Source organism: Mirounga leonina, unplaced genomic scaffold, assembly GCF_011800145.1.
Source record: "Mirounga leonina isolate KUSES-001 unplaced genomic scaffold, KU_Mleo_1.0 Mir_114, whole genome shotgun sequence".
Classification (NCBI taxonomy): domain Eukaryota; kingdom Metazoa; phylum Chordata; class Mammalia; order Carnivora; family Phocidae; genus Mirounga; species Mirounga leonina.
Window position 1 is genome coordinate 22,529,690 of NW_023270265.1, and position 27,363 is coordinate 22,557,052.

The 27,363-nt window shown below is 37.7% G+C and overlaps 1 protein-coding gene across 1 annotated transcript; it reads right to left on the minus strand.

The window, feature by feature from the left end:
• Positions 1-5,452: 5,452 nt before the first annotated feature.
• Positions 5,453-26,872, minus strand: LOC117998414. The gene is made up of 6 exons (XM_034987165.1): positions 26,863-26,872; positions 23,320-23,380; positions 23,166-23,212; positions 22,686-22,761; positions 8,794-8,895; positions 5,453-6,431 (listed from the first exon to the last, which is right to left on the minus strand). Exons 1-6 carry the CDS (start codon positions 26,870-26,872, stop codon positions 5,453-5,455), a joined length of 1,275 nt encoding a protein of 424 aa, XP_034843056.1.
• Between the last annotated feature and the right edge of the window lie 491 nt (positions 26,873-27,363).

Sequence of the window (27,363 nt, forward strand, 5' to 3'; positions counted from 1 at the left end):
TCTTAATTTCGGCTCAGGTCATGATCTCAGGGTTGTGAGATGGAGCCCTGCATCAGGCTCCATGCTCAGTGCAGAGTCTGCTTGTCCCTCTCCCTTTGCTCTCTCTCTCTCTCTCAAATAAATAAATAAAATCTTAAAAAAAAAAAAAAATGCAGGCTTTATCACATTGCCCCCTAACTAAAATTGCCAGTCGCTTTCCATTGCCTACAAAATAAGGTCAAACTCTCCAAGAGACATTTAAGCTTTTTGAGCCATGCCTGTAACAAGCTCTCTCCAGGCTTCATCCCACTCCACCCCTCTGATGTTACCTACATTCCAGACAGGGTAGACTGCTTCTTCACCCAATACTGTTCAGGTTATTTGCTCAACTTAGAACACCTCTGCCCCACTCTACCTCAGCTCAAATGCCTGTAGTGAAGCCTTGGTTCACATCTCCAAGTCATGTGCTATTGCAGCCCTTGGCCTGGGCCTGCATTAGACCTCACTCAGACCCTTCTATTCCGCGTCTGGCTTAAGCTCCTCAGAGAAAGATAAGTGACTTCTTTCTTTCTGAAAAGTTGGCCTCATGGGGTATTTTAGCAGGAACTAAGGTAATAGTCCTAGTTAATCTCCCTCTCCACTGCAGGAAGGCTGGTCCATACCACTATTTCTACTTTGGTATACTCATTTCATTATCTCTTGACATGACCTTATCTTCCTCCAGCTCTTCAGGACCAGCTCAAATCCTGGTTCCTCAATGACACCTCCTTGCATTACCTACATTGAATGTTTCCTTCTTGGACCATGCATTAATTTCTGTATAGTTCACCACACAGCACTTGATCACACAATTTAAGTAGAATTTTAAGGATAAGAATATACCTTAAAAGGTCATGCTTATCAGAGCACATGGGTGGCTCAGTGGGTTAAGCATCTGCCTTCGGCTCGGGTCATGATCCCAGGGTCCTGGGATCGAGCCCTGCATCGGGCTCCCTGCTCAGCGGGGAGTCTGCTTCTCCCACTCCCACTTCCCCTGCATTTGTTCCTGCTTTTGCTATCTCTCTCTCTCTCCCCCAAATAAATAAGTAAAATCTTTAAAAAAAAATGGGTCATGCTTATCAAAATTTAATGTGTATGTAACTCACCTAGGAATCTTGTTGAAACAAATTAATTTTAATTAATAAGAAATGATTCAGTAGGTGTGGGGTGAGGCTGAGCTTCTCCATTTCCAACAGGCGGCCTGGTAATGCCAGCGCTGCTGTCCAGGCACACTTGGAGTACCAAAGGCCTAGACTACTTAGCATCCCATGCAGTTCCTTCTTCCAGCTCTCAGGTAAGTAGTCATCTTCCGCCTGACTGCCATACGTCATTTGGCAGCCTGTTCCAGGGGCCAACTCAAGGGCAATTTACAAAGCTTCCTCTTTCTCTTACACAACATTCCTCAAGGGTTTCTTTTTTTGTCAGTTTTCTGTGCCTCAGGAGATTTCTGTCTGCCTTTAGGGAGCCACTGCCTAGCACTTAGTGACAATCTGGTGGGCCTCAGAGGGATTTCTCCCAGCTTTTCTGCCAGGGTATTGTGCTTTTGGTAGAAACCCATGGGAAAGAGCTGGTAGGTAATCCATAATGCAGGCCTACGTGGAAACTTTAAAAAATTCTATAAAGTTCAGGTGGCTTCTTATTCCGTCTATGATGGATTTTTCCTTCTCCTGTCACTACCAGGGATAAAAGAGTTATTGACTTAAAAATTTAGTTCTGATGGGTTTTCGAACTCTATGATTTTGTAGCTTAACCAACTAGGTGGAAGCTATAATCTCTTGCTATACGCACACAAAAACTACTTGTAAAAGGAATAAAAAAATCATAAGGGAATTATTTATTTTTTATAAAGTTTGCAACCAGAAATGCAATTCATTAGCATATATAACTAAAAATAGAGCTTCAATAAATCAAATTTTCAGTTCTGAAAAAGCAGTAATTATATATATTCCACATTATAGTTTCCTTATATTTATAAATACTCTTACAAAAAATTGAAAGATGTAAATGGCTAATTTTGTAATAACATAGGTTTTCTGACATACAACTTACTATGAAATGATTTTTGGCCCAGTAATAATGTAAAGGGGGCAAATATAGATAAGCAGTGGGCAGTTTTTAAAGTGAACTACTCAGTACCATTTGCAGTTTTTTCTAATGGTAAGTCATAATGCTCTCCAGCTCTGCAATTGACAGGCATACTATAATTATAAGCAGCAGCTTAAAAATATGACCTCTTGTGCTGTTCCATATCTCTTGGATATCTGCCTCTACAATAGTCAATTGAATTATGTTCTTGGAATACACATGAAGATGGAAGTTCCTGTGAAGAATGTGTTGTCAGTCTGCTCTGTCTCCTGCAGTTAAATCCATGTGAAGAATGTATTCTTCGATCATCTTCTGGATACACCCGTCTAATAATGTAACAGAAAGTTATTTTTAATTTATTAGAGTTTTCAAACATAAACAACAGTAGGATAATACACATCCATGTGCCCATTATAGAACTTCATCCAACTCTTGTCATCACTTTGCCAGTGTTGAGAAAGTGTTAATTATAATCACAGAACAGGATTCAAACTTTATGGGGGTCACTGTGCTAAAAGAAGTGAGTGTACCCTTTTACCAACAGTCAAATGGTGAAGGGGGGCAGAATCCCTGCATGATGCAACATGGTAAAAGTAAACAGAGGGCTCCGGTCCTTAAATGCATGAAAGAATGCACCTCACATGAAAGGAGGTAGGCCCCTCTTTAACCTGCAGAGAGAATTAGGACCACAGCAGCTATATTTGCCTGTTCCTCTTTATATTATGAAGTTAGAGAGATTAGCAGAATCATTTTGGTGTAGCAGCAAATCAGTGGGTTATGTAACTTATAGTCTCTTCTGGAATATTTCTTTGACACCGAGAACCTGAAGGCTAATGACTCACCTGTTTTAAATTGTTAAGTTTTGCTTTTCATATATGTTTAAACCTAAAATCTTTCAATTAACCTCTACTAAAATACACATTTATGGGATAATTCCAGCAGATTTTTAATGTAAATATTTGATAGTGTTTGTAAAGAACTCTTATTTTTTTCCTACTACAGTCCCTTCTTCTCCAAGTTGCTAATATGCTGTGTTATACTTGGGCCTGTCAGTAGTGGGTAAGTGGAAAGGAAGAGGGCAGGTGGAATCTTGTCTTGGCTGTCATCTGCCCCCTTTTCCCCTCAAATCAAGGTCTCTTTTGGTCTATCTCAATTTTCCCTTTAGGTCTCTCCATTTGATCAGAATACCTTTGAACCATTTTAATCCTGTTAACAGCCGAAGAAGTTAGTAAATTAAGAAAAACTACGTAATTTAAAACAAAACCTCCAATCTGACTTCTGTTGAGTAGTTTAACATAAATCAGTATGGAATATCCTTTTATACTGAAACTTATATTCTTTCACATAGGATGCTTATAATCCTGACCCCAAATTTGGTACTAAGTGACAAGATGGGAGAAAAAGTAAGCCTAACAAAGGCCTTTTCTTTTACATGCCCTCTTTTGAATACTAGAATCCTCCTAACCTGTCATCAGTATTAGAGAAGCTGTCCTAAGGAGAGTGAGAGATTTCTATTGACCAATCTTGTCTTTTATCTTGTCCAATGGAAGACAGTGGGCTGGGGTTAGGTGTAGACTGATAATCATGGAATAGAGCAAAATTATTATAAAGGAAATGAAACAAATTTCTAGCTTAGCTGGTAGCCACTGGTAACCCAGGTGCAGATGAACTGATTAACTGGTTTTGCAACCCCCAAACCACAAGGGAGACAGTGAGTCATTTCCAGAGGCAGTGGCAAGGATGTGCAGAGGTGGTATATAAACCCTGCATACATGTGGATTCATGAAATGCGTGTTTTCTAATGTGTTTACATGTCACTGGTAGCAATCAGGGATAGGATTGAAAAGGATGGTTTCGCGGCTAAATCAGTATTTCCTCAGGCCCTGTGACGTGAGGAAAGTGAGGAAGGCAGGAGAGAAAAAAAGAAAAGTTTCTGAAGAAAACCAGGATAGCCCATAGCCCACAGGTGGAAATTCACATCTCTCCAAGTACGTGTAGAATAATGTTGTACAATTGGAGGAAACATTCTGAATCGAAAGGGCAGGCACATAATAACTTTCTAGTCTTCATCTCCTTTCTCAAACCTTTCCCCTTTTCTATAGCCTTATTCTCCATCCCAGCACACTGCTCTCTTCTCCTGGCTTGGCTTTTTATTTCTAACCCTTTTTCTCTGCTTTCTTATCTTGTTCTTTCCCTTTCGGATGTCAGGCTTCCCCTCTCTCCTTCCTGCCTTGCGCTTCAGGGTCACTGTGCTCCCTGCTCTCCCGATGACGCTCCCATCTAACAGCACCAAGAGACGATTATTGCGTGGCAGAGAGAGGACTACTGGTGCGTGTATATGAAAAAATAATTTGTAGCAAACAAAGACAAACCAAAAAAGAGAGAACAAACTGATGGTTACCAGAGGGGAGGTGGGTAGGGGACAGGTGAAATCGGTGATGGGGATTAAAAGTACTAAACTTAAACCTGATGAGCAGGTTAAGGGTAATATATATTATTCCTGTACATTACTCAGTATATTACAAGAGGAAACAGATTTCAATAACAAGATACATGGAATAAGACCGAGACCATTTCATGATCACCAGGCTCACAGTGGTGAGGGTAATATACTGAGTAATATACAGAATCGCTGAATCGCTTTATTGTACACCTGAAACAAATTTAACACTGCATGTTAACCACAGTGGAACTAAAATTAAAGAAAAAATAATTTGTAGCACAGCTAAAAGGAATACAGCTGACCCTTGAACAATCTGGAGGTTAGGGGCGCTGATCCCTGTGTAGTTGAAAATGCACGTGTAACTTGACTTCCCCAAAACTTAACTACTAACAGCCTGCTGTTTACCAGAAGCCTTACTGGTAGCATAAACAGTTGATTAACATGTGGTCCTATGCTATATGTGTTATATACTGTGTTCTTACGATAAGCTAGAGAAAAGAAAACATTATTCAAAATCATAAGAGAAAATATATTTACAGTACTATACTGTAAAACATCCACATATAAATGAACCCACACAGTTTAAACCCATGTTTAAAAATCCTTATCTAAAAGTCATGGTACTTCTGTGAAAAATCTGTTTTTTTACTACTAGCTTACAGTGAAGGGTTAAACCATTTAAATCTAATTTGTATATTTACTGCAATCTTGGGAAGTAAAGGTAAATTTATAATTCACAGCATCAGAAATAAACCTTGATTATAAATTGAATCTATAAAAGAATAAATCTGAATTTTAGCTTTGGGTGATAATTTATACCACTTTTATACAAATACCTAATTTGAAAGAAGTCTGAGTGTTTTGTTGGAGTCAAGTACTGTTCCTTACTGTGCAAAATAAAATGACTCACTTATCTAAATGCCAATCAGGATTTATGTTATCAGGAACTGGGGAGTCCCGAAAAGATCGTGGCCTCTGCAAGGATGTTTTCTGTTCAAAATCCAAGTCTTCCAATAGAATCTGTTCTTGTGGATCATGAGGTGGGTGATTACAGGAAGATATGTGCCATGGTCCTGTTCCACTGTTGAAATCAAAATTACTTGACTGCCTTTGTTTTTGAAACTTTGGAAAAGGTGGTAGTCTTTGTCCATGACCTCTATTAACATATTTTTTCAATGACATTTTCTCTGAGAAATCATTGTTGGAATGATCACGTAGAGATCCTCGTGTGTGCGCTGATACTTCATCAGTATATTCTAAATCTTCCAAATTCATTTCATCATGAAAATAGTCCTGGTGGGAAGGCTTCTGCCTTTGAAAACCACCACCTCTATTGAGAAAATGAGAACTTTGTACAAGTAACTGGTCCTGAAAATCACCATGAAGTGGGTACTCACGGTGGTTATAGAAAGGTCGTCGTTTTTGTCCCCAGCTTCTGTTAATAAAACCAGGATCTTTCGTTGGAAATGGTTCCCAACAGTTACTATAGGCCTGATATTTCTGAATGGAATGTCTCCTTTGTCCACCAACTTTGCTAACAAAATCAAAATCATCTCCAGCATCTGGTTCATGGCAGTCACTGTGAGGCTGGTGATCATGAAATGGTCTTGGTCTTGTTCCGTGTATCTTGTTATTGAAATCTGTTTCCTCTTGGAAGACATCATAACACTGGTGATTAGCAAAGAATGAACATCTTGGTCCTGGTCCTTTGTTACCCAAATCCCAATTTCTCAGGTGTCTCTCTTCTGGCATGCTGTCACTACACTGGTGTTTATAAAAATCCCCATGCTTCTGGGCAGGTCCATTGTTGACATAATCATAATCCTTTATCTGTACATCATTTCGAGGGTGCTGGTCATTAAGAAGCCTTGACCTTTTCGAAGTCCTGCTGGGGGGAAAATATACTATAAATCCTAAGTATTTGAACAATAAAGGATAAATGCTGTGCCATTAGCAAAATCTCCCTTTGTTCAGTTCAACAGGACATAAATTGTTGTGATGTCCCCTGAACTGAATTGTGCCACATTTTCATTTTTCTCCTTTGTGCTTATGAGCCCCAAACTCTCTCCTGCAACTATTAACTTGTAAATTTCCAAACAAAAGTGTGTTGGTGTTAAAGAGTAATTTTTTCCCCTAAAAACTAGAGCACAACTCATTTCACAGCACCTTTTCATTTAGAGGAATGTCATAACCAGATCACTTTTATCATAATCTGTCTGAAGGGTTAAACAAGTAATCTTACAAATATGGCTGATGACATGCTGGATTATTGTACTGACTTCATGTCAGAAGAAGTAAAAAACATATATTGATTTTTATGTAATTACTCCTAAAAACTATTAATGGAGTTTATAATATAAAATAATTTGGTATAAATGATATATTTTGGCTACTTCCAGTTTTTTACTTTTATAAATAAAGCTGCTATGAGCATTCATGTTATTTCTGTGTGAACAAGTTTTCAGTTCTCTGGGATAAATGCTCAAGAGTGCAAATGCTGGGTTGTATGCTAAATCCATTTTTAGTTTCATAAGGAACTGCCAAACTTCTATAACATAAAAAACACACCAATTTGAAAGAGTTGAAAAGAGGAACAGACAACATTTAGAACAGAAATAACTATTTAAAAACCCAGGATGAGATACTATAATTGACTACAAAGCTAGAACTTTGTTTCCTAGCAACAAGAAAAGGAAAGTTTCATAAAAACAAAACATAACCTAAACAAAAATAAACAATGAAACCTCTCAATGTCTGAAAACAAAATTTCTGGCACCAAATTCTGAGAGACTTTCACAAGGATTTTATTCATTGAAGATAAACAAATGCTTCCTTGGAATGGGGGTGCAGACATTATGTGCAAGAAGAGCCTGTGTCAGAGCAGACGGGAACTGCCCTGGTAAGTGGAAGAGCTCTGTACAACCCTTCATGTGGTTCGTGCACATCCTGTGATGTTAGCTAACGACTAACACAGGGCCTGGCCCTGCTCAAGTAAGGACTCCTTCTTGGTGGGTGGGGGTGGAGAGAAAAGGCAGTACCACTCAGGTGGTAAAATGCTTCATGTTATGGGGTGAGATTTGAAGCTAGAAGGAAAAGTAGGAGAACAGAAGAATACTGTCTAGTCTAGCTTGTATTAAATCAGTTCACAGTAGATCATTTCAATTTATTGCTACATAATATTTCAGGTTAAAAATACAAGTACCAATTATTCCTCTTGATTTAAAATAGTATTGTGTATCCTGTGATTAGTTTATAGAGAAAAATGCTAACAGCAGAGAAGTCTAATTTTTTTTAAAGAGAAAAAAAGATTTTAAGATAATTGTTAAATTCTCTATCAGTTTATAAAGATATACACACACAGATATATATGTAGATATGTAAGTCATAGAAGAAATTCTAGTACCATTTGATAACCTTAATCTACTTTCTGATATATTGGTAGAATAAATACAAATTATTACTTAGAATCATAGCATTTTAAACTTTGAAGGGATCACAGAGATTACCTAGTTCAATATTTGCCAAATAGCTTGGAGAATATTAGTTTCCCATATCATGTTAATGCTTGTTCTGTCAGGGGGAAAAACAGTTTTGTGCTTGAATAAGTTAGGGAAATGTTGGGTTCAACAAAATTTAATAAATCTCTTTACTTCAGGAATTCTAAGGGCTTTTATTTTATTTTATTTTATTTTAAAGATTTTGTTTATTTATTTGACAGAGAGAAAGTGAGAGAGGGAACACAAGCAGGGGGAGTGGGATAGGGAGAAGCAGGCTTCCTGCAGAGCAGGGAGCCAGATGTGGGGCTCAATCCCAGGACCCTGGGATCATGACCTGAGCCGAAGGCAGACGCTTAATGACTGAGCCACCCAGGCGCCCCTAAGGGCTTTTAATAAGCTAGTGTTCATGGTGACATCAGCTTGCATTTCCAAAATTTATTTGACTTAACACTTTTTATTCCTGTAAAACTAATAATACCTCATAAAATACTAGTTACCTATCTCCTTAGAATACAACTTAAGAAGAGCTAACTGATCTTGTCCAATGTTTTATGTTACAAATTAAACAACACTGGCCTGAAAAGGTTATGTCACTGGCTCTATATTGCCTATAATTTATAAGTGGCAGAATCAAGATTTGAATGCAGACTTCCTGATTGCCAGTCCTGTGGATTTCTCCCCCTACTCTACCACTATTAATATGTATCTGAACTTTCATAAAATATTCATCTACAATCATGTTGCTTTTACCCATGGAAGTCTTCATTTGGGGACCAATCTCCAGATTCTTCCAAAGAATTAGATGGGGGATTTACATCTTCATCAGAATCCCAGACATCCATTCCAAGATTACTAGAGGAAAAATATCAATAAAAAAATTTTAAATTCTATCAGAAACAAGGTCATATGCTTTTTGACACATAAGCACAAAATAAGGAAGAAAAAAAGCGTATCTGCACACCATTTGCATCTTGGAAAAATCTGTGGATATTCTGCCATTTTGCCTTAGTGAAAAGAATAAAGCTTAAGAACGATGAGGTTAGAGGTCATCAGTCAAGCAAAATTTTAGGATGTTAGGATTTTCAACTTTGAGGATGTAAACAGTATCTCCTGTGGCCAAGAGATCATAAAAATTAAGGGCTTCAGGCATAGGCACTGTGAGGAAGGGTTAATGGGAGAGAGATAAAGGGGGTGCGGGAATAAGGTCAGGGGTACTAAAGTACTAGACATCAGGCTTCCCTAACTCTCCCCTTCCGTACACCTCCTCTGATTACCCACACTTTCACTATCTGAAATTACCTTATTTGTTAATGCCTTTCTCCAGTACCATGCATCCAATCATTGACTCTTCCATTCAGCAAATATTTGTGAGGTGCCCAAAATGTGCCAGGCACCGTTCAAACACTTAGAGGTATGGTAATGATCAAATCAGGCAAGTCCCTGCTCTCAAAGGAGAAGTAGACCATAAACAAGTACATAAATGATATCATTTCTGATAGTAATAAGTGCTTTGTAGGAACTCCAAGGTAGTATAATAGACAGTGACTGGGAGAGAGGGACAATATTAAATAAGAGAGGAAAAGCTGACTCTCTGAGGTGGTGACATTTGAACAAAAAAGTCAGCATGCAAAGATAGAGCATTCCAAGTAGAGAAAATAGCAGTGCAAAATTCCCTCACATATGGCCTTGTGAGACTGCACAGAGACTTAGCAGCTTCATGAGGAAAGGGAAAGAGTCTGTCTTATTCACTGTTGACTTCTCAGAGCCAAGCAGAGTGCCAGAACACGGTAGGTACTCCATAAATACTTGTGGAATGGAAAAGGATGGGTAGTGTGTTCTGTATCGTAACACCTAACCCTTTGTTATATATGAGGGCTTTACTCACCGCTCTTCCCAGCCTCTACTGCTGTTTAGCACTATGCCTGGCATATAGAAATGCTTAACAGAATTCCTGAGCAGTATATCAGAGATGTTGAATGAATACTGTATCTTTATTGGAGAAGATAAAATTAAATGGGAGGTATTCTTTAGGAATGCCTCACTGAATTTATGCTAAAAGACACTTAAGATTTTTGTACTGTTATAATGTTGTTTAGTTTCAGAAAGTAGAAAAATGACATCTGAACATGCTATAAAGACAATCTTCTCAGAGATAAAGGCCGGAGAAGACAGCAAGAAGAGTTATATCTTAGTGTCTATAAATGACAATCACTACCTTAGGAGAATATTAATATTGAGTTCAAAAATTATTTTTCTAAATTCTAGTAAAAAGGATGCTAGCGTTGTTATGGTACATACATGATCTATTGGGAATAACATTTCCTCAGGTAAAGCCTATAAAAAGCACAAGGAAAAGATTTCAAATGGAAGAAAAGCACGAGAGAGAAAACTTAATTGAATAGCTCCTGTAAGAAATAAGAAATGAATAACCAGTAAGTTTTCCTCCCAGAGTACTTGAATAAATACTAAGAAGGAAATCCCTAGCTCTCAGGCCAAATTCAGTGTTTGGTTAAATTTTATTTAGCCTCTTAAACTCTGAAAGAAGATAATGCTTTAGTGCATTATAAAACAGATGTCATCTTTAAAAAACAAATATAAAAGCCATTCTTTTTATAAGCTATTATATAAACTTTCCCAACCACCTATGATTTGAAAAGAAAATGTTCCCTACATAAGGATGAGATTGTGCATGAAGTTCAGGTGTAAGAAAGATTTGGGGGTCATATGGTAAAAATAAGAGCTGAAATGACAAGAAAATGGAGTACAGGAATAAAAGCCAAAGACAAAAGACAGTCTTATCAAACATCTACGATAGGAAGGAAGAAGAGGAGACAACTAAGGTGAATAGAGCTATGAGAATATTAAGAGGCAAACTTAGTATTTTTTCCAAAATAAAACATTTAAAGTATATGTAGAGAGTGGTTAATGATGCCAGATGTTGCAAAGAAAAGCTGGTAGGAGGTGGCTAGGTTGTTGTTGATCTCTGAGAAGGAAATTTTAATTAAGTAGTAAAAACAAACTGGATACATTTAAGCAGAGAATAAGAAGGTAAAGAAATGGAGGCAGTGATCCCAGACAAGTGTTTTTAAAAATTGGATAATGGATCAAGAGAATAGAATGGTAGTTTGTACAAGATGTAGAAAACAATAGAACACTTCTAGGTATTTTTAAAATTCTGTATACCTAAGGTATAAAATGTGATGATTTGATATACATATACACTGTGAAATAATTGTTATAATTTAGCCAATTAACACATGCATCACTTTCACATAATGTGTGTGCGCGCGTGTGTTAAGAACTTCAAGTATACAGTACGTTATGGTTATCTATAGTCACTATGCCATATGATAGATCTCTAGAAATTACTCATCTTACATAACTGAAACTTTGTACCCCTTGACTGACAACTCCCTATTCCCCTGCCCCCCACTCAGTCCCTGATGACCATTCTACGCCCCGCTTCTATGAGTCTATTTTAGATTACACATTTAAGTGAGACCAACAGCATTTGTCTTTGTGTCTGGCTTATTTCACTTAACATAATGTGCTCCAGGTCCATCTATGTTACCGTGAATGGCAGATTTTTTTTTAAGGCTGAATAATATTCTACTGTGTTTATGTACTGCATTTTCTTTGTCTATTAATCTGTTGATGGACATTTAGGTTGTTTCCATATCTGAGCTATTGGGAATAATGCCTCAGTGAACATAGGAGTGCAGGTACCTCTTCCAGATCCTGATTTCAATTCCTGATTTTCAATACCCAGAGGTGGGATTGCTGGGTCATATGGGTAGTTCTATTTTAAATTTTTTAAAGTAATCTGTGTGCCCGATGTGGGGCTCAAACTCATAACTCCTGAGATCAAGAGTTGCATGCTCTATCAACTGAGGCAGCCAAGCACCCCCATTCTTAATTTTTTGAGGAACTTCCATACTGTTTTCCATAATGATTGTGCCCATTTACATTCTAACCAACAGTGTACAAGGGTTCCCTTTTCTCCATATCCTGAGTTATTTTTTTTTTAATAATGGCCATCCTAACAGATGTGAGGTAATATCTAATTGTTTAATTTGCATTTCTCTGATAATTATTGACATCAAGCATCTTTTCATATACCTAATGGCCCATTTATGTGTCTTCTTTAGAGAAATGTCTATTCAGGTCCTTTGCCCATTAAAGATTTTTTTTTTTTGCTACTGAGTTTGCAAATATTTTCTCCTATTCTTAAATTGCCTTTTCAATTTATTATTTCCTTTACTGTGCAGAAGCTTTTTAGTTTGATATAGTCCCACTTGTTTATTTTTGCTTTTGTTGCCTGAGCTCTTGGTGCCTTATCAAAAAAATCACTGCCAAGACTAATGTCAAGGAGCTTTTCCCCTATGTTTTCTTCTAGGAATTTTATGATTTAGTGACTTATATTTAAGTCTTCAATCTATTTTGAGTTTATTTTTGTGAGTGGTGTAAGACAGGGGTCTACTTTCATTCTTTTGCATGTGGATACCCATTTTCCCAGCATTGTTTATTAAAGAGACTATCCTTTCCTCATTGTGTATTCTTGACACCCTTGTCAAAAATTAGTTCACTGTAGGGGCGCCTGGGTGGCTCAGTCGGTTAAGCGACTGCCTTCAGCTCAGGTCGTGATCCCAGGGTCCTGGGATCGAGTCCCACATCGGGCTCCCTGCTCTGCGTGGAGCCTGCTTCTCCCTCTCCCACTCCCCCTGCTTGTGTTCCCTCTCTCGCTGTGTCTCTGTCAAATAAATAAATAAAATCTTTAAAAAAAAAAAAATTAGTTCACTGTATATGCAGGAGTTTCTGCGCTCTCTATTCTGTTCCATTGGTCTATATGTTTGCCTTTATGCCAGCACCATATTGCTTTAATTACAGTAGCTTTGTAATACAATTTGAAATCAGGAAATGCAGTGACTCTGACTTTATTCTTCTTTCGCAGGACTGCTTTGACTATTTGAAGTCTTTTATGGTGCCATATAAGTTTTAGGATTATATTTTTTCTTTCTGTGAAAAATGCCATTGAAATTTTAATAGGGACTGCACTCAATCTAGTATGTTTGAAAGCAAGAGAAAAGTGGCAAGGGAGGTTTAAGATATGAGAGGGGAAAGGGACGGTGACAATGAGATCCTACAGTTAGAGAAATCATATTCTGTAAAGATGGAAATTTAAAAAAAAAGGAAACTTTTTTTCTAAGAATGAGGTAGAGACTATTAAAAAGAGAAGGGGGTAGTAAGTCATATATGAGAGTGACAATTAGACTCTACTGCTGATAATCATAAACCCTATCATAAGAAAGCAATCTGAATGAGGTAAAACAAACAGAAAGCCACTCTTAATTTAGGAACACAAAATGTATTATGTCTATTAATCATTGGGAAATGTAAATTAGGGGCACCTGGGTGGCTTAGTGAGTTAAGTGTCTGCCTTCGGCTCAGGTCATGATCCTGAGGTCCTGGGATCGGAGTCCCGTGTCGGGCTGCCTACTCAGCGGCGGACTGCTTCTCCCTCTCCTACTCTCCCTGCTTGTGCTCTCTCTTTCTCTCTGTCAAATAAATAAATAAAATCTTAAAAAAAAAAAAAAAGGAAATGTACATTAAAACCACAGTGAGATACCATTTCACACCCACTAAAACAATAAATAAAAAAGATAGACAGTAAGTACTGGCAAGAAAGTAGAGTAACAGGAATCCTTATTTGGGAAAACAGTTGAGCAGTTTCTTAAAAAGTTAAACATGATCCTGTCATTTGTGGCAAAACAGATCTTAAGGGCATTATACTAAGTGAAATAAGTCAGAGAAAGACGTGTATGATCTCACTTATATGTGGAATCTAAAAAAGCCTAATTCATAGAAAGACACTATAATGGTCATTGCCAGCAGCTGGCTGGGTAGTGGAGTGGGTAGATGGGGAGATGTGGGTCAGAGGGTACAAACTTATAAAATGAAGAAGTTCTGGAGATCCAATGCACAGTAATATGACTATAGTTAACAATCCTATATTATATACTACTTGAAAGTTGCTAAGAGAGTAGATCTTAGATATTCTCACCACAAAAAAAAAAAGCAAATATAGAAGGCCTGAAGACAACAGAATTTAAGCATTTAAGGGAGCTTCAGAGTTTGATCCAAATCCTTCAGTTTACCCCTGAAGTAACTGCCAGGAAAAAGGAAGACTTGACCAAGGTCACCTGACAAGTTAGTGGCAGAACTAGACAAGAACTCAGCTCTCCTGACTTTCAATCTAATATTTTTTTCATTATACTCTGCAACCTCCCGCATTTCACAACAGGAACTGAGAAAAATTAGGAGAAAAATAACCCAAATTCATGGTGCTGTATATTTTGGCATTGATACAAATATTCTTTTTTTTTTTTTTTTTAAAGATTTTATTTATTTGACAGGGAGAGACATAGTGGGAGAGGGAACACAAGCAGGGGGAGTGAGAGAGGGAGAAGCAGGCTCCCTGCTGAGCAGAGAACCCCATGTGGGGCTCAATCCCAGGACCCTGAGATCATGACCTGAGCCGAAGGCAGACGCTTAACGACTGAGCCACCCAGGTGCCTCTTGATAACAAATATTCTTGAGCTTTGTTTTAGGAGGCAGATAAATTACTTGGAAATAATTTGATCCTTTTACATGTTGCTTTTAAGAATTATTAGACGGGGCGCCTGGGTGGCTCAGTTGGTTAAGCGACTGCCTTCGGCTCAGGTCATGATCCTGGAGTCCCTGGATCGAGTCCCGCATCGGGCTCCCTGCTCAGCAGGGAGCCTGCTTCTCCCTCTGACCCTCACCCCTCTCATGTGCTCTCTCTCTTTCATTCTCTGTCTCAAATAAATAAATAAAATCTTTAAAAAAAAAAAAGAATGATTAAACTAAGAGTAGTGTTCAGTCTAGGGCTAATTATTCCCCATTAGTGAGACAAGACCCTTTGACTAGTAACCTGTATTCTATCAACTAGGCCGTTTTCCAATCTGGCCGGTGGGAAAAAGCACTACTCCTGGCTCTGTGTGAAAACCATTCCCTCTAATCTTCCAATAGTTCTTACCCTGGCCTCAGGTAGTTTCCTTACATGCAGGCACCTCTCTGCTGATCTAGAGAATTCTCTCTCTGTGCAGCTCTCTGCTCTCCAGCATAGCTGCGTTGGTCTCTCCGATCAATCGGTCTCCTTAAGTTAGGGTATCCATCTGGCTCTGCCATGACTCCCCCTTTCCTGTGCCATGGCCTGGAAACTCTAAGGCAGTAACCTGGAGCAATCCTAGGTCATCTATGTCCATGGTTTGCCATTTCTCAGAGATAACTGTCCTTTATGCCTGATATCCAACTTCTTAAAAATTGTCTTTTCATATATTTTGTCTGCTTTTTAAGTTGTTTAGTTATTTAACTGTTAGTTAGGTGGGAGAATAAATCTGGTTCCTGTTACTCTATCATGGCTGAAAACAGAAGGTCTGATGCTATCATTTTTTTCCTGCTCTGAAATCTTGAGTCTAAGAACTCTCCTACTTTATGAATTGACTAATAAAATTTCCTCTCTTTTAATAGCCTTTTGTTTTACTTTTATCTTTTTTAAATTTTTAAAAAAGATTTTATTTATTTATTTGACAGAGAAAGAGCACAAGCAGGGGGAGAGGCAGAGGGAGAAGCAAGCTCCCCACTGAGCAGGGGGGCCTGATGTGGGGCTCGAACCCTGGACCCTGGGATCATGACCTGAGCTGAAGGCAGACACTTAGCTAACTGAGCCACCCAGGCGCCCCTACTTTTATCTTTCAATAATCAGAAGCACAATTAAACTCTTAGTGTACAATGCCTAACCTACTGAGCCACCCAGGCACCCCTCTTATAAATTCTTAAATATAAATAGTTCAATAAGAAATACTTGGCAAAAGTAAATACTGGATTTAAGTATGGTGACTACTATGTCCAGCTTTACATAAAAATCCCTTTATAATAGCACACATAGAAATTGTATTATAAACATCTAAGCTGGAAACAGTCTTTCATCCCTTAAAATTAATATTGTATAGAGGTGTTACGTGAGCAAGATGGAGGGCTAGGAGGTGCCAATGGTCATCTCTCCCCAAAACAACAAAACAATAACTGACTACAAACTGATAAAAATGGTCTGAGAAAGCTCTGGACTACACTGAGGAAGCAGGAGAAACCTTGTGGAGCTCAGAAAACCAAGGATGGCCACATAGAAAAGCCTAGAAAGCATTTTACCCGCATCACCCCATCCCCCATTTCAGAGCAGCTCGGTGCCAGGAGGGATCCCTTTGGAAGATTTCACCCCACGAGGGAAAAGGAGAGCAGCAGAACCCCAGCAAACCTCATCTATGTAATTGTTTGTGCACTATGGTGGGAATGTAAATTGGTACAACCATTACGGAAAACAGTGTTGTGGTTGAATAATTAAAAATAGAACTACCATCTAATCCAGCAATCCTTCTCCTTGGTATTTACCCAAAGGAATTGAGATCATCATTTTGAAGAGATCTCTGCACCCCATGTTCACTGCAGCATTATTCACAATAGCCAAGATATGAAAACAATCTAAAAGTCTTTCAATGTATGAATATAAAGAAAAGCTGGCAAACACACACACACAGGAATATTAGCCATAAGAAAGAAATCTTGCTATTTGCAACAACATGGATGAATCTGAAGGGCATTATGCCAACTGAAACAAGCCAAACAGAGAAAGACAAATACTTTCCGTGGAATCTATAAAAATAGCCCAAAAAACAAAAAACCCCAGCTCATTTCAAAGAATAGAATTGTGGTTGCCAGGGGGGACAGTGGCAGAGGAAATAGGGAAAACGCAGTTCAAAGGGTACAAACTGTCGGTTATAAGAAGCACAAGTTCCAAGATTTAATGTAAAGCATGATGAATATAGTTAACAATATGGTATTGTAAACTTAAGAGATGCTGAGAGTAGATCTTAAGCTTTCTTACCACAAAAAAAGAGTTAAGTGAGGTGGTGGATGTGTTGTTTTGTTCTTAGTAATCATTCCACAATATATACATACATCAAATCACTATGCTGTACACTTTAAATATATACAAGTATTTGAAAAGTATTGCTCAATAAAGTTGGAAAAATGTATATAAATACTGAATTTTATAAATTGTTAAAGTCTTGCTGCCTTTGGCTCTGATTTTAGGCTCTGGAGCTACATCTCTACCCGTGTCCTTCAAAAAACAAACACCTGATGTGTTTAGGTCCCATTTAACACTTCCCACACTCCCTTCTTGTACGCTGGGAATTCATTTCTATAAAAGCAATAACCAGGGTCAATGAAAATTTTGGTCATTGCATTTGGGAGCCGAAGGGCACCTGAAAAAATCTATTACTAATCTCTCTCTTTGTGGAGGTCAAAAACCAAAGCGCTGAGAGAACTTAACTGCCCAGTGCTATGTTATAGGAGAGCTGAGACGCGGTTATCACTCACTTTTGGTTTCTCAGTGATTTAAAATTGTGATCTATAGAACTGAACTCAATACTTGAAATGTGGCAGAACCATATGTATAGTAAAACTACTATCTCCTTTAACCTCAATCTGAAACTTTAAATGCCAACCTTTAAAGTACATTGGCTTTTTAATCAGCTGCATCATACTACATCAAGTAAAATTCCTCTTTTATCATCTGAACTACGAAGGCCTCCACATCTTGTCAGTGCAATTTAAAAAAAATCAACAATTGTAGGATTATACCTCTTTCTCCATAAATCTCATCATATTGGTTTTAGCTCAGCAATTTGGCCTATTAATTTCAATTCTGAAACCTAAGCTTGTTATTATAGTGATTCTCAAATGTGATCTATTGGCAACAGAAATCATTCTGAATGCATTCAAAAAACATAAAAAATTCCTAGGTCCTTCTTCAGACATTCTGATTCACCACCAGATATAGATGAGCTAAAGAAGTCTACATCTAACAAGCCCTCAAGTAACCCCCAAATAGCCATATTTGAGAATCACTGGTCTCTCATACCCATTAATCCAAAAATTGAAGACAGGTACTCAAATAAATATATATACACATATATTCATAGTAGCACTATTCACAATAGCAAAAAGGTAGAAACAGATGGGGTAAACTGGGTGATGGACATTTAGGAGGGCACGTGATGTAATGAGCACTGGGATATAAGACTGATGGATCACTGACCTCTACCTCTAAAACTAATAATACATTATATGTTAATTAATTGAATTTAAACAAAAAAATAATTATCACAAAAAAACAAATAAAAAGTGAGGTTTAAAAGGTGGAAACAGCCCAAATGTCCATCAACAGATGAATAAACAGATTGTAGTACATATACAATGGAACATTACTCAGCCATAACAAGAAATGAAGTACCGATATATGCTATACATAGATGAATCTTAAAAACATGATGCTAAGTGAAAGAAGCCAGTCTATTGTATGACTCCATTTACAGGAATTATCAATAGGTAAACCCATAGAGACAGAACACAGATCAGTAGCTGTCAGGAGTTGGGGAAAGGGGTTAATGGCAAGCAGATGCTTTATGGATATGGGGTTTCTTTTGGGGTGATGAAGATGTTTTTCATTCAATAAAGGTGGTGGTCACACAACACTGTAAAAGTACTAAATACCATGCAATCATTCACTTTAAACTGGTTAACTTCATGTTTTACGAATCTCAACTCAAAAAAAAAAAAAAAAAAAAGATAATGTGAGCCAGGTATTTAAGACATCTAGAAGGCTCAGGTAGATACCAGGAGAGTAACCTGGAGAAAGTGACAGTATAGGATATTCTTCATGTTATAACAAGACAAAGTGCAGATGTATTTTATTCCAGCACCAAAGGAAGGAAATAAAATTAACCCACAGCAAATGGGAACAGTTTAGAACAGGGGTTAGGAAGCTAAGCAATTTGTTTTTATAAACAGGTTTTACTGGAACACAGCCTATTTGTTTATGTTGTCTATGGCTGTTTTAAGGCTACCGTGGCAGATATATAACAGAGACGACATGGCCTGCAAGCCTACAGTACTTACTATCTGGCTCTTTAAGAAACAGTTTGCTGCCCTTTATAGAATGTACAATCTTTAGGGCCAAGCCAGGTTCACACTGAAGCAAAGACCCAAATGGAAAAGGCAAGAAAAAATAATAAGCCCATAGTCATGATGCCCTGTGAAGAGTTTCTGAAGTATTCAAAGCTTAAGCTTTGAAGGGTGGAGTAGACAATGATTAGGTGTTTGTGAATCTAATGAGAAAAACATCAAGTGAGCACTCACACCCACAACAGGGAGGTATTTAGCTGTAATCTAGTTGGCTACAAAAACTTTACTAAAGCTTTGGAAGAAAGTTTTTACTTTCTCCAAGTCTAAAGTTCTCAATAAATACAATCCTTTGGGAGGGTAGTAGGTAGAATTTTCTGTGAGCCAGCTGAATTCTGGATAGTGAAAAGAAGTAGAACGAGAGATACCCTCTTTTTACGAATGGCTAATCATAATGAGACTATTTTTTAAAAAGAATTAGCAATTAGCTCAAAGGGAAGCAGAAAACTTTCAGATTTTGCTTTCATCTTCATTCATAAGAAGTATCTTCAGGGGCGCCTGGGTGGCTCAGTTGTTAAGCATCTGCCTTCTGCTCAGATGGAGCCCTGCATTGGGCTCCCTGCTCAGCGGGAAGCCTGCTTCTGCCTCTCCAACTCCCCCTGCTTGTGTTTCCTCTCTCAGTGTCTCTCTATCAGATAAATAAATAAAATCTTAAAAAAAAAAAAAAAGAAATATCTTCAGACTCTGAATTTATTCATAGGAATTTCATAAGAAATTACATTCAGACTCTGAATTTAGTTAGTCTCTAAAGGCAAGGATATAAGTAAATAATGTCTACTTTCCCTATTTGGTACATGAATTTCAAGAGTCTTACAAATCATGATCAGATCAAAGAATTTTCAGGAAAAAGGTAAAGGTGGCAGCAAATTCTCTCCAAAAAAATTCTCTCTAATCCACACTGCTTTCTCCTTATATGGATGTGAACAGTTATAGTGCTGGGTTAAGGAGAGGGATGGAACTACAAATAGGAAGGGACTTTGGGTCTTTATTTCAAATTTAGAACTTACAAAGTCTTTCCAAAAGTAACTTCCTCTTGCATCGGTTCAGTCTGGGCACAGCTTTACATCTCTTGTTTTTTGCAACCAGTAGTCTCTGGCTTAAATTTACATACGTTATCCTAGGATCTTAAGGGCCAAGGCTCTGGGGAAGTAGGTCACAGTCAGTTGGTGGTTTTTATAAGATGGCAATGTTGCTTAGTCTCGTATTTGCAGACAATCTGCAAAGGACTTTAAAGCACAGAATAGCAGATATTATATTATTGCTTAAATTCTGGAATGGTTAGTCAGAGTATCACTCACATTTGTTGTATGGTCATAGTAATGAGCAAACAGATCCTACAGTTTCCTATGGATGTTTATCCTCTTTCCATTTCTTGCCAAATTTCTTTAACAAGTGGTCTCTAACTGCCCATTTTCTTACCTTTGCATTTTCTCTCCACTTACTTTTCTTTAATCTGTCTAGTTTAACAAACATCAGCAGTAAAGGAGTATTAGATAATTTTAATTTATAGCTAAACTTAATATAGTTTGACTATGATACTTATCAGCTCAGGAAGGGAAGCTGTTGAAAATTCCCCAAATTGGGAATTACCATACTGGCCAAATGGAAAGTCAATGGAATGAACAAATCTAGGGTCCTGGTAAGGACATTGAAGATGGCTGACAACGGGGTCCACGCTGGGTAGGGTCAAAAGTCAAACCTAATCATAGGGATTGCTCTCTTTTTCCCTTCAGGGCTTTAGTCACATGTCACCTTTTTAGTGAGGCCTTCCTTGGTGATCCTTCTAAATCTCAACCTTCCCCACCATCACCTTGACATCCTCCATTCCCCTTTCCAGGTTTACTTTCTTCCATAGTAATTAACACTGAATCACAAGCTACATATTTTACTTATTTAAATTGTTTGCCTGCAACTAGAATATAAGCTCTATATTTTACTCTGTTCTGTTCGCTGCTATGTCCCCAGCATTCAGAATGGTGCCTAGAATATAACAGATATTCGATGAATATTTGTTGAATTACTCAATTTCACTCTCAAAGTGAATAAACAAGCAAGTTGTATCCTGGCCCATCTTAAATTTTTTGTCTAGGTAACTTGCTTGGTGTAGTTTTTTTTAAGATTTATTTATTTGAGAGAAAGAGAGACAGAGACAGAGAGAGCATGAGCAGGGGCGGAAGGGGCAGAGGAAGAGAGAGAAGCAGACTCCCCACTGAGCAGGGAGCCTGTTTCAGGGCTCGATCCCAGGACCCCAAAATCATGACCTGAGCCAAAGGCAGACGCTTAACCAACTGAGCCACTCAGGTGCCCCTGCTTGATGGGGTTTTTTTTGTCTGTCTGTTTTAAGTAGGCTCTGCCCAATGTGGGGCCTGAACTCACGACCCTGATCAAGACCTGAGCTGAGATCAAGAGTCAGACGCTTATCGACTGAGCCACCCAGGTGTCCTGCTTGAGGTAGTTTTTAAAGTGGGCAAAGGATTTCTTACCAAAGAAAAATATGTTCCTCTATGATGATACATAGTCTTAGTACCATGAGTCAGTATAGACCTCAAGAAGCAAATGCATCTTTATTTACTATTAAAATAAACTGTGCTATTTCTATTTTTTCTAAGATTCCTTTATTTATTTGAGAGAGAGAGCGAGAGCGTGAGCATGCGTGAGGCAAGGAGGGGCAGAGGAAGAGGGAGAGAGAAACTTTAGCAGACTCCACACTCAGCACAGAGCCCCACGTGGGGCTCTACCTCATGACCCTGAGATCACGACCTCAGCTGAAACCAAGAGTCAGACCCAGTCAGACCCTGAGCTGCTATTTCTAAAAGGCAATCTCAAACTATTATAATAGATGATGATCAAGAGTTCTATCAAGGAAGTTAAACCATTTACTTACTAAAGGGTACATTTTTCAGTTTACTAAGGTTCGCAGTCCATGAATTACTTAGTCAATGTATATGGTCTAGCACATGGCTCCCAATCATGAGAATCTTTTAAAAATCAAATTCCTGACACTTCTCTCCCTAAACACCACACTAAACCTATTAAATTAGTAGCTTAAATGGTGGGCCCTAGGAATCTGTCTTTTTAAAACATTCTCCAGTTATATCTACTATATCGCCAAGTCAAAGACTACCATTTTAGGAGAGGCATCTCAAGGCTCCTCTGATATGGTAAAGGTGACTGCCTGGTAATACCTGTATACTTAAAGCTTTTCCAGTTCAAAATAATTTCTTCCATGCCCTATGACGCTCAATTTAGGAGATGACAATGTCTGAATTTTTTGACAGGGTAACAATGGTAGATTTTAACTATGATTAACATTCTTTAGGATTTCCTAAAACTTCTGAATATATTTAACACAAAAATCAGTTATGGCCAGCAGAGTGACCTAATGATATGCATATTAGTTTTCTTTTGGTTTTTATATTTAACAATGAGAGTGTAACAAAGGTTTTAATTTAAGAAACCTGCAAAGGATAAGAAAGAAATCTACTAAAGGAGTAAGATCCTTGGATAAGATACAACTCACAGTCCAGTTTAAAATTTACCTTCTCATGGGTCGAGTTTTGAGATCCTTTAAGTACACACATCCATCTATTCGATGACCACGGGCCTCACCAAAAGCTAAGAATAATCAATGAAGGATTAATGTTGATCAAATAAAATTAATGAGATAAATTTTTTGACAAGATCCTTGAATTTCGCTCACCAACAGATTATGTAATAAAATGATTTATTATGGTAGCAGTGATGAGATCCTAAAAATGTATAGATATTTTAATATAAAAACATTAGTACCTTAATTTTTAATGTTCCCATGTTTTCTTTTCTTTTTTTTTTTTGAGTAAATAGCTATACGAAAAATCTAGTTAAAATGTATTAAGTTGAAAAGGTATTAACGGAAAGGTAGTAACTAGAATAAAAAAGAAAAATCATTATTATCCATATTTTAATCCATATTCATTTACATGGCACTAGACATTTTCATAACATTGGTCCTCCCTTTTAGCTGAACTTTCTAAAAATACCTTGAATTGCTGTATCTGGATCCCAGCCTTCAACATCGATAAGGTACCTGAATTAAAAATATCGTTTTAATTTTACAGGATAAGTAAGCCTGAATTTTAAAATCTTCTTCTCAAGAAGACAGACTTGAAAATTTAGCACCTATATTATTCTTACCTACATATCAGGTATCCTGTTCTGTTAATTCCATTGGTACAATGAACTCCAATGAGTTTATCTATAAAATGTAAAGAAACATTAAAAAGTATGAAAAAAATTAAGATGAGAAAAGCATAATAAAATAACATGTTTTATAAACAATTTATAATATAATTTTAAATAAAAATTCTACCACTAGTAGGATTCTTAGTCATTAAATTTAAATCTACTATGTTAAAGGGACGCTATGAAAGATTCAGGAAAGACACAGGCTTTCCGTGTTGACCCTGTCATATTAAAAGGTGAATTTTTAAGGATAATCAAATGAAGGACAAAGTTTATATCATGATCATGAATAATGTTTCAAACATTATTCAGAAAGAAATAATTTTAAACTTACTTCTTTGATCTTAATTAATTGCCTCTGCATTCAATGAAATGTACTAAGACTTTCTGATTAATAGAAATACCTATGACACCATTTCTACTGTAAGGCACATTATCTGAAACCACAGTTGAAGAATTAAAAGTAAGATGAATCTACTGACCTTTGTGGATGGGCCAGGAACATTTTTCTGCATGGTGGAAATGACCTATCTTAAAGAATTTCCCTACCGTGAGGTTAAAGTTTGAGTACTTCCCTAGAGAAGATGGATTTTGAGAGTCATATTCAAATTGGGTATCAATTCTGAGGAAATTTTTCAGTAAGATTCATGCTCTAGATGTTTTTTTCTTCACTTGTATTTACCTTACATTCACCTTTCCTATCCTGTCAATCGCCAGAACTTCTCAAAAGAGCTGATTTGCCACCTCTCTTCAGGACCATGTGTGAAGGAAGATTCAGGAAGCATTCATTTAGTGTTTGTTAGAACATTGTTTTCAACTGACACTGAGTTAAAAGCCACATTTCCAAGTCTTTAAATTATTTTCAAATACCATAAATTTCTGGGTGAACATATTTAGAATCAGTTACAATAAGAGATTTTAGAAACCTGTTTTCATTATTTTGTAGCTTGAATGAAATGGAATTCATTTTTGTAAATAATAGAACTAATTTATGGCCTTTTTATATTAGAAGAATGATCGCTATCTGAAACAATTTTCCTGATATGTACATATTTTTTTCAAATATCTCCATATGGCTTTACACACACACACACACACACACTCACACAAGGGTGAGGTTTTCATTTGAGCAATGATAGCTGAGGTAATTCCAGCTGAATCTATCTGGCACCTCAGAGTTCAGAGTCTAGTAGGGGAAGAGCCATAAGTAAACAAAGCATTTATCATAATACATGATGAATGCACACCAATGTGTTATGAGAGTACGTAAGAAAGAGCCCTTAAATTTACATTGGGGCAGAGGAGGTTTCAGAGTAGTTTGAAAGAAACACTGAGATAATCTTGAGAAATGAGAGGAAGTTCATCAAAAACAAGATGGGAAAACATTTCAAGAAGGGAGTTGAGTGTGCAAATGCTAGGAGGATAGCACTTGTGTGGGAAATAGACATGTGAAACATATGTGAAAAAAATGTAGGAGGCTTTTAGAGGGGCACTGACTGGCTCAGTCAGAAGACTGTGCAACTTATGATCTCAGAGTCATGAGTTTGAGCACCATGTTGGGTGCAGAGATTACAAAAAAAAATAAACATATAAAAAAGAGGTTTTTAGAAAGGAAGCCAATAATCAGGTCATGAAGCATCATGTTAAGGAATCTGGTGCTTATTAGATGGGATACCACTGAAGGCTTTTAAGGAAGAAAATGACCTAATCAGATGTGCATTTTACTTTTATTTTATTTTTATTTATTCATTTGAGAGAGAGAGAGAGAAAGCACAAGGAGAGGAAGCTACAGAGGGAGAGGGAGAAGCAGGCTGCCCGCTGAGCAGGGAGACCCACGTAGGGCTCGATCCCAGGACCCCGAGATCATGACCTGAGCTCAAGGCAGTCACTTAACCGACTGAGCCACCCAGGTGCCCCAGATGTGCATTTTAGAAAGATAAATTCATGGACGTCTGGAGGAATGACCAGTGGGAGAAATCTATGCAGGAGGCCATCATAATAACCCAGATCAGAGAGGGTGAGAGTAGATGTGGGGAGGTAGGGGCAGAAGAAGGAAGATTAAGAGTTCAGTTTTTTGGTGCCAGATGAACCCCTTGGTGGATACAAGGTACATGTGAACAGTGACATGGAGCTCAGGAGAAAGGTCTGTGCTAGAGATACAGATTTAGGGGGCCAAAGTTGAAAATAGGAAAAGATGAAGAAAAGTGAAGTGAAAGACTTCTTTTTTTTTTTAAGAAACCATTTTACTGAGGGGATTGGGGAAGGAGTGGAAGGACTGGGAGGACAATGAGATCTGACATCCAGGATCTCCCCAGCTTTGCAGTTGCCAAAAGCAGGACAGATTCTTAAGAACAGTAGGCATCAAGGATTTGAGTAGAACAAAAGGCAGAGAGGAAGGGGGGGGGAGGAGGGGAGGGGAGGTGGGTTATTAGCAAAGAAAACTTGAAAAAGGAAATTATTAACTAGAAAACTGAAAAACACTTAGGTAGAAAAAAAAATGAGGAAAACAATATCATAGAAGCCAAAAGGAAAATTTTAAGGAAGGAATGAACAGCAGAAGTTAAGCTTACAGAGATTGAAGCAAGATAGGGATGGAAAACTATTCTTTGAATTTCTACAATCTTCCAATTGAACTACAATTAGAAAGCTGTAGAAATCAGATTATGGGTGGTCAATAAAAATCTCTTTAGTGAACAGTAATGGAATGGACAAAATGAATGGGGACAACTCTTCTAAAAGTGTAATCAGCAAAGGAAGGAAACAGAGAACGAAAGAAAGAATTAAAGTTGCAAGATGGAGAAGAGAGGATGATTTTAAGATACAGGAGAGGCCCGTGCTTGTTTATATGTTGGTATTACAGAGTTGAGAATAAATGAAGAAAATGTCCTGAAGAAGGCAGGATTGGAGGCAGGATTTCCTATTCCTAGGAAAGCAGAAGGAAGAATATGCGAGTATGGATACAGGTGAGAGTAAGAAAGGGACCTCTGAGAATCGGGGAGATATGCCACCTGAGTTGAGGAAGGAGTGTGATGTAGGCAAGATTCAAAAACAGATGAGCGAGCTGGCTGGGGACAGGGAGAGGACTGTCAAGCAGCAGTAAGAACCCAGCTGAAACCCTTAACCATTGACCCATGGTGGCACCCAGCCAACACTGTGGAGGTATTTTCTCTAACATGCGGAGAAGGGAAGGACTGTTGAATTAAACTAGGGTTGAGTATTTTTGCATTAGAATTTAGAGAATATTTCTTAAAGATCTACTGGCGACTAACTTTTGGAATAAAGATAAAAAAGGGATGTGTACTGTTAAAAAGGAGACAGCAGGCCTAAACTGGAATCACTTATGCTAAACCCCACCAAGATTTAATACCTAGCCTAAATGCAGCTTCAGCTTCTCCAAGAAATGTGACTTTTCACCAGTCAACTTGGAATTTCCTGGGCAGCACAAGGAGATAATCTGATAGACCCTTTGCGTTCCCTATACGAGGGTGGCCTTACCTAAAACCATGTGTTCTTTGCTAATAATTTCCTCTCTGCATTTAAAAACCTCTCCTTTTCTGGATGGAGCTCCTTTCTATTTGCTAGATGGGATGCTGCCCATTTCATGAATCATTGAATAAGGCCAATTTGCTCTTTAATTTACTCAGTTGAATTTTTGTTATTTAATAGTATCTTTTCAGTCTATATATGAAATCTTTTTACAGATTTTTTTTCTCCACTTGGCTTTTAAAATCAAGAACTTAAGATCATATCAATGTTCTAGGACCCAAAGCATCACAAACTTTTGGTACCACAGACTAAAATGTAACTTTACACTGCTCAGTAGTATCTAGATTCATTAAATCTGCCTTCCTAAGATAAACAGTTTAACTAATAGCAATTAGCCCCTCTCCCCTCTGCCTAGTCTTTGGGGAAAATAAGCTTATGAAGCTGTTTTTGATTTGTTGGGACAGACGCAGTAAGAAATAGAACCTGGAGGTTCAGATTAAGGCTGCTGTG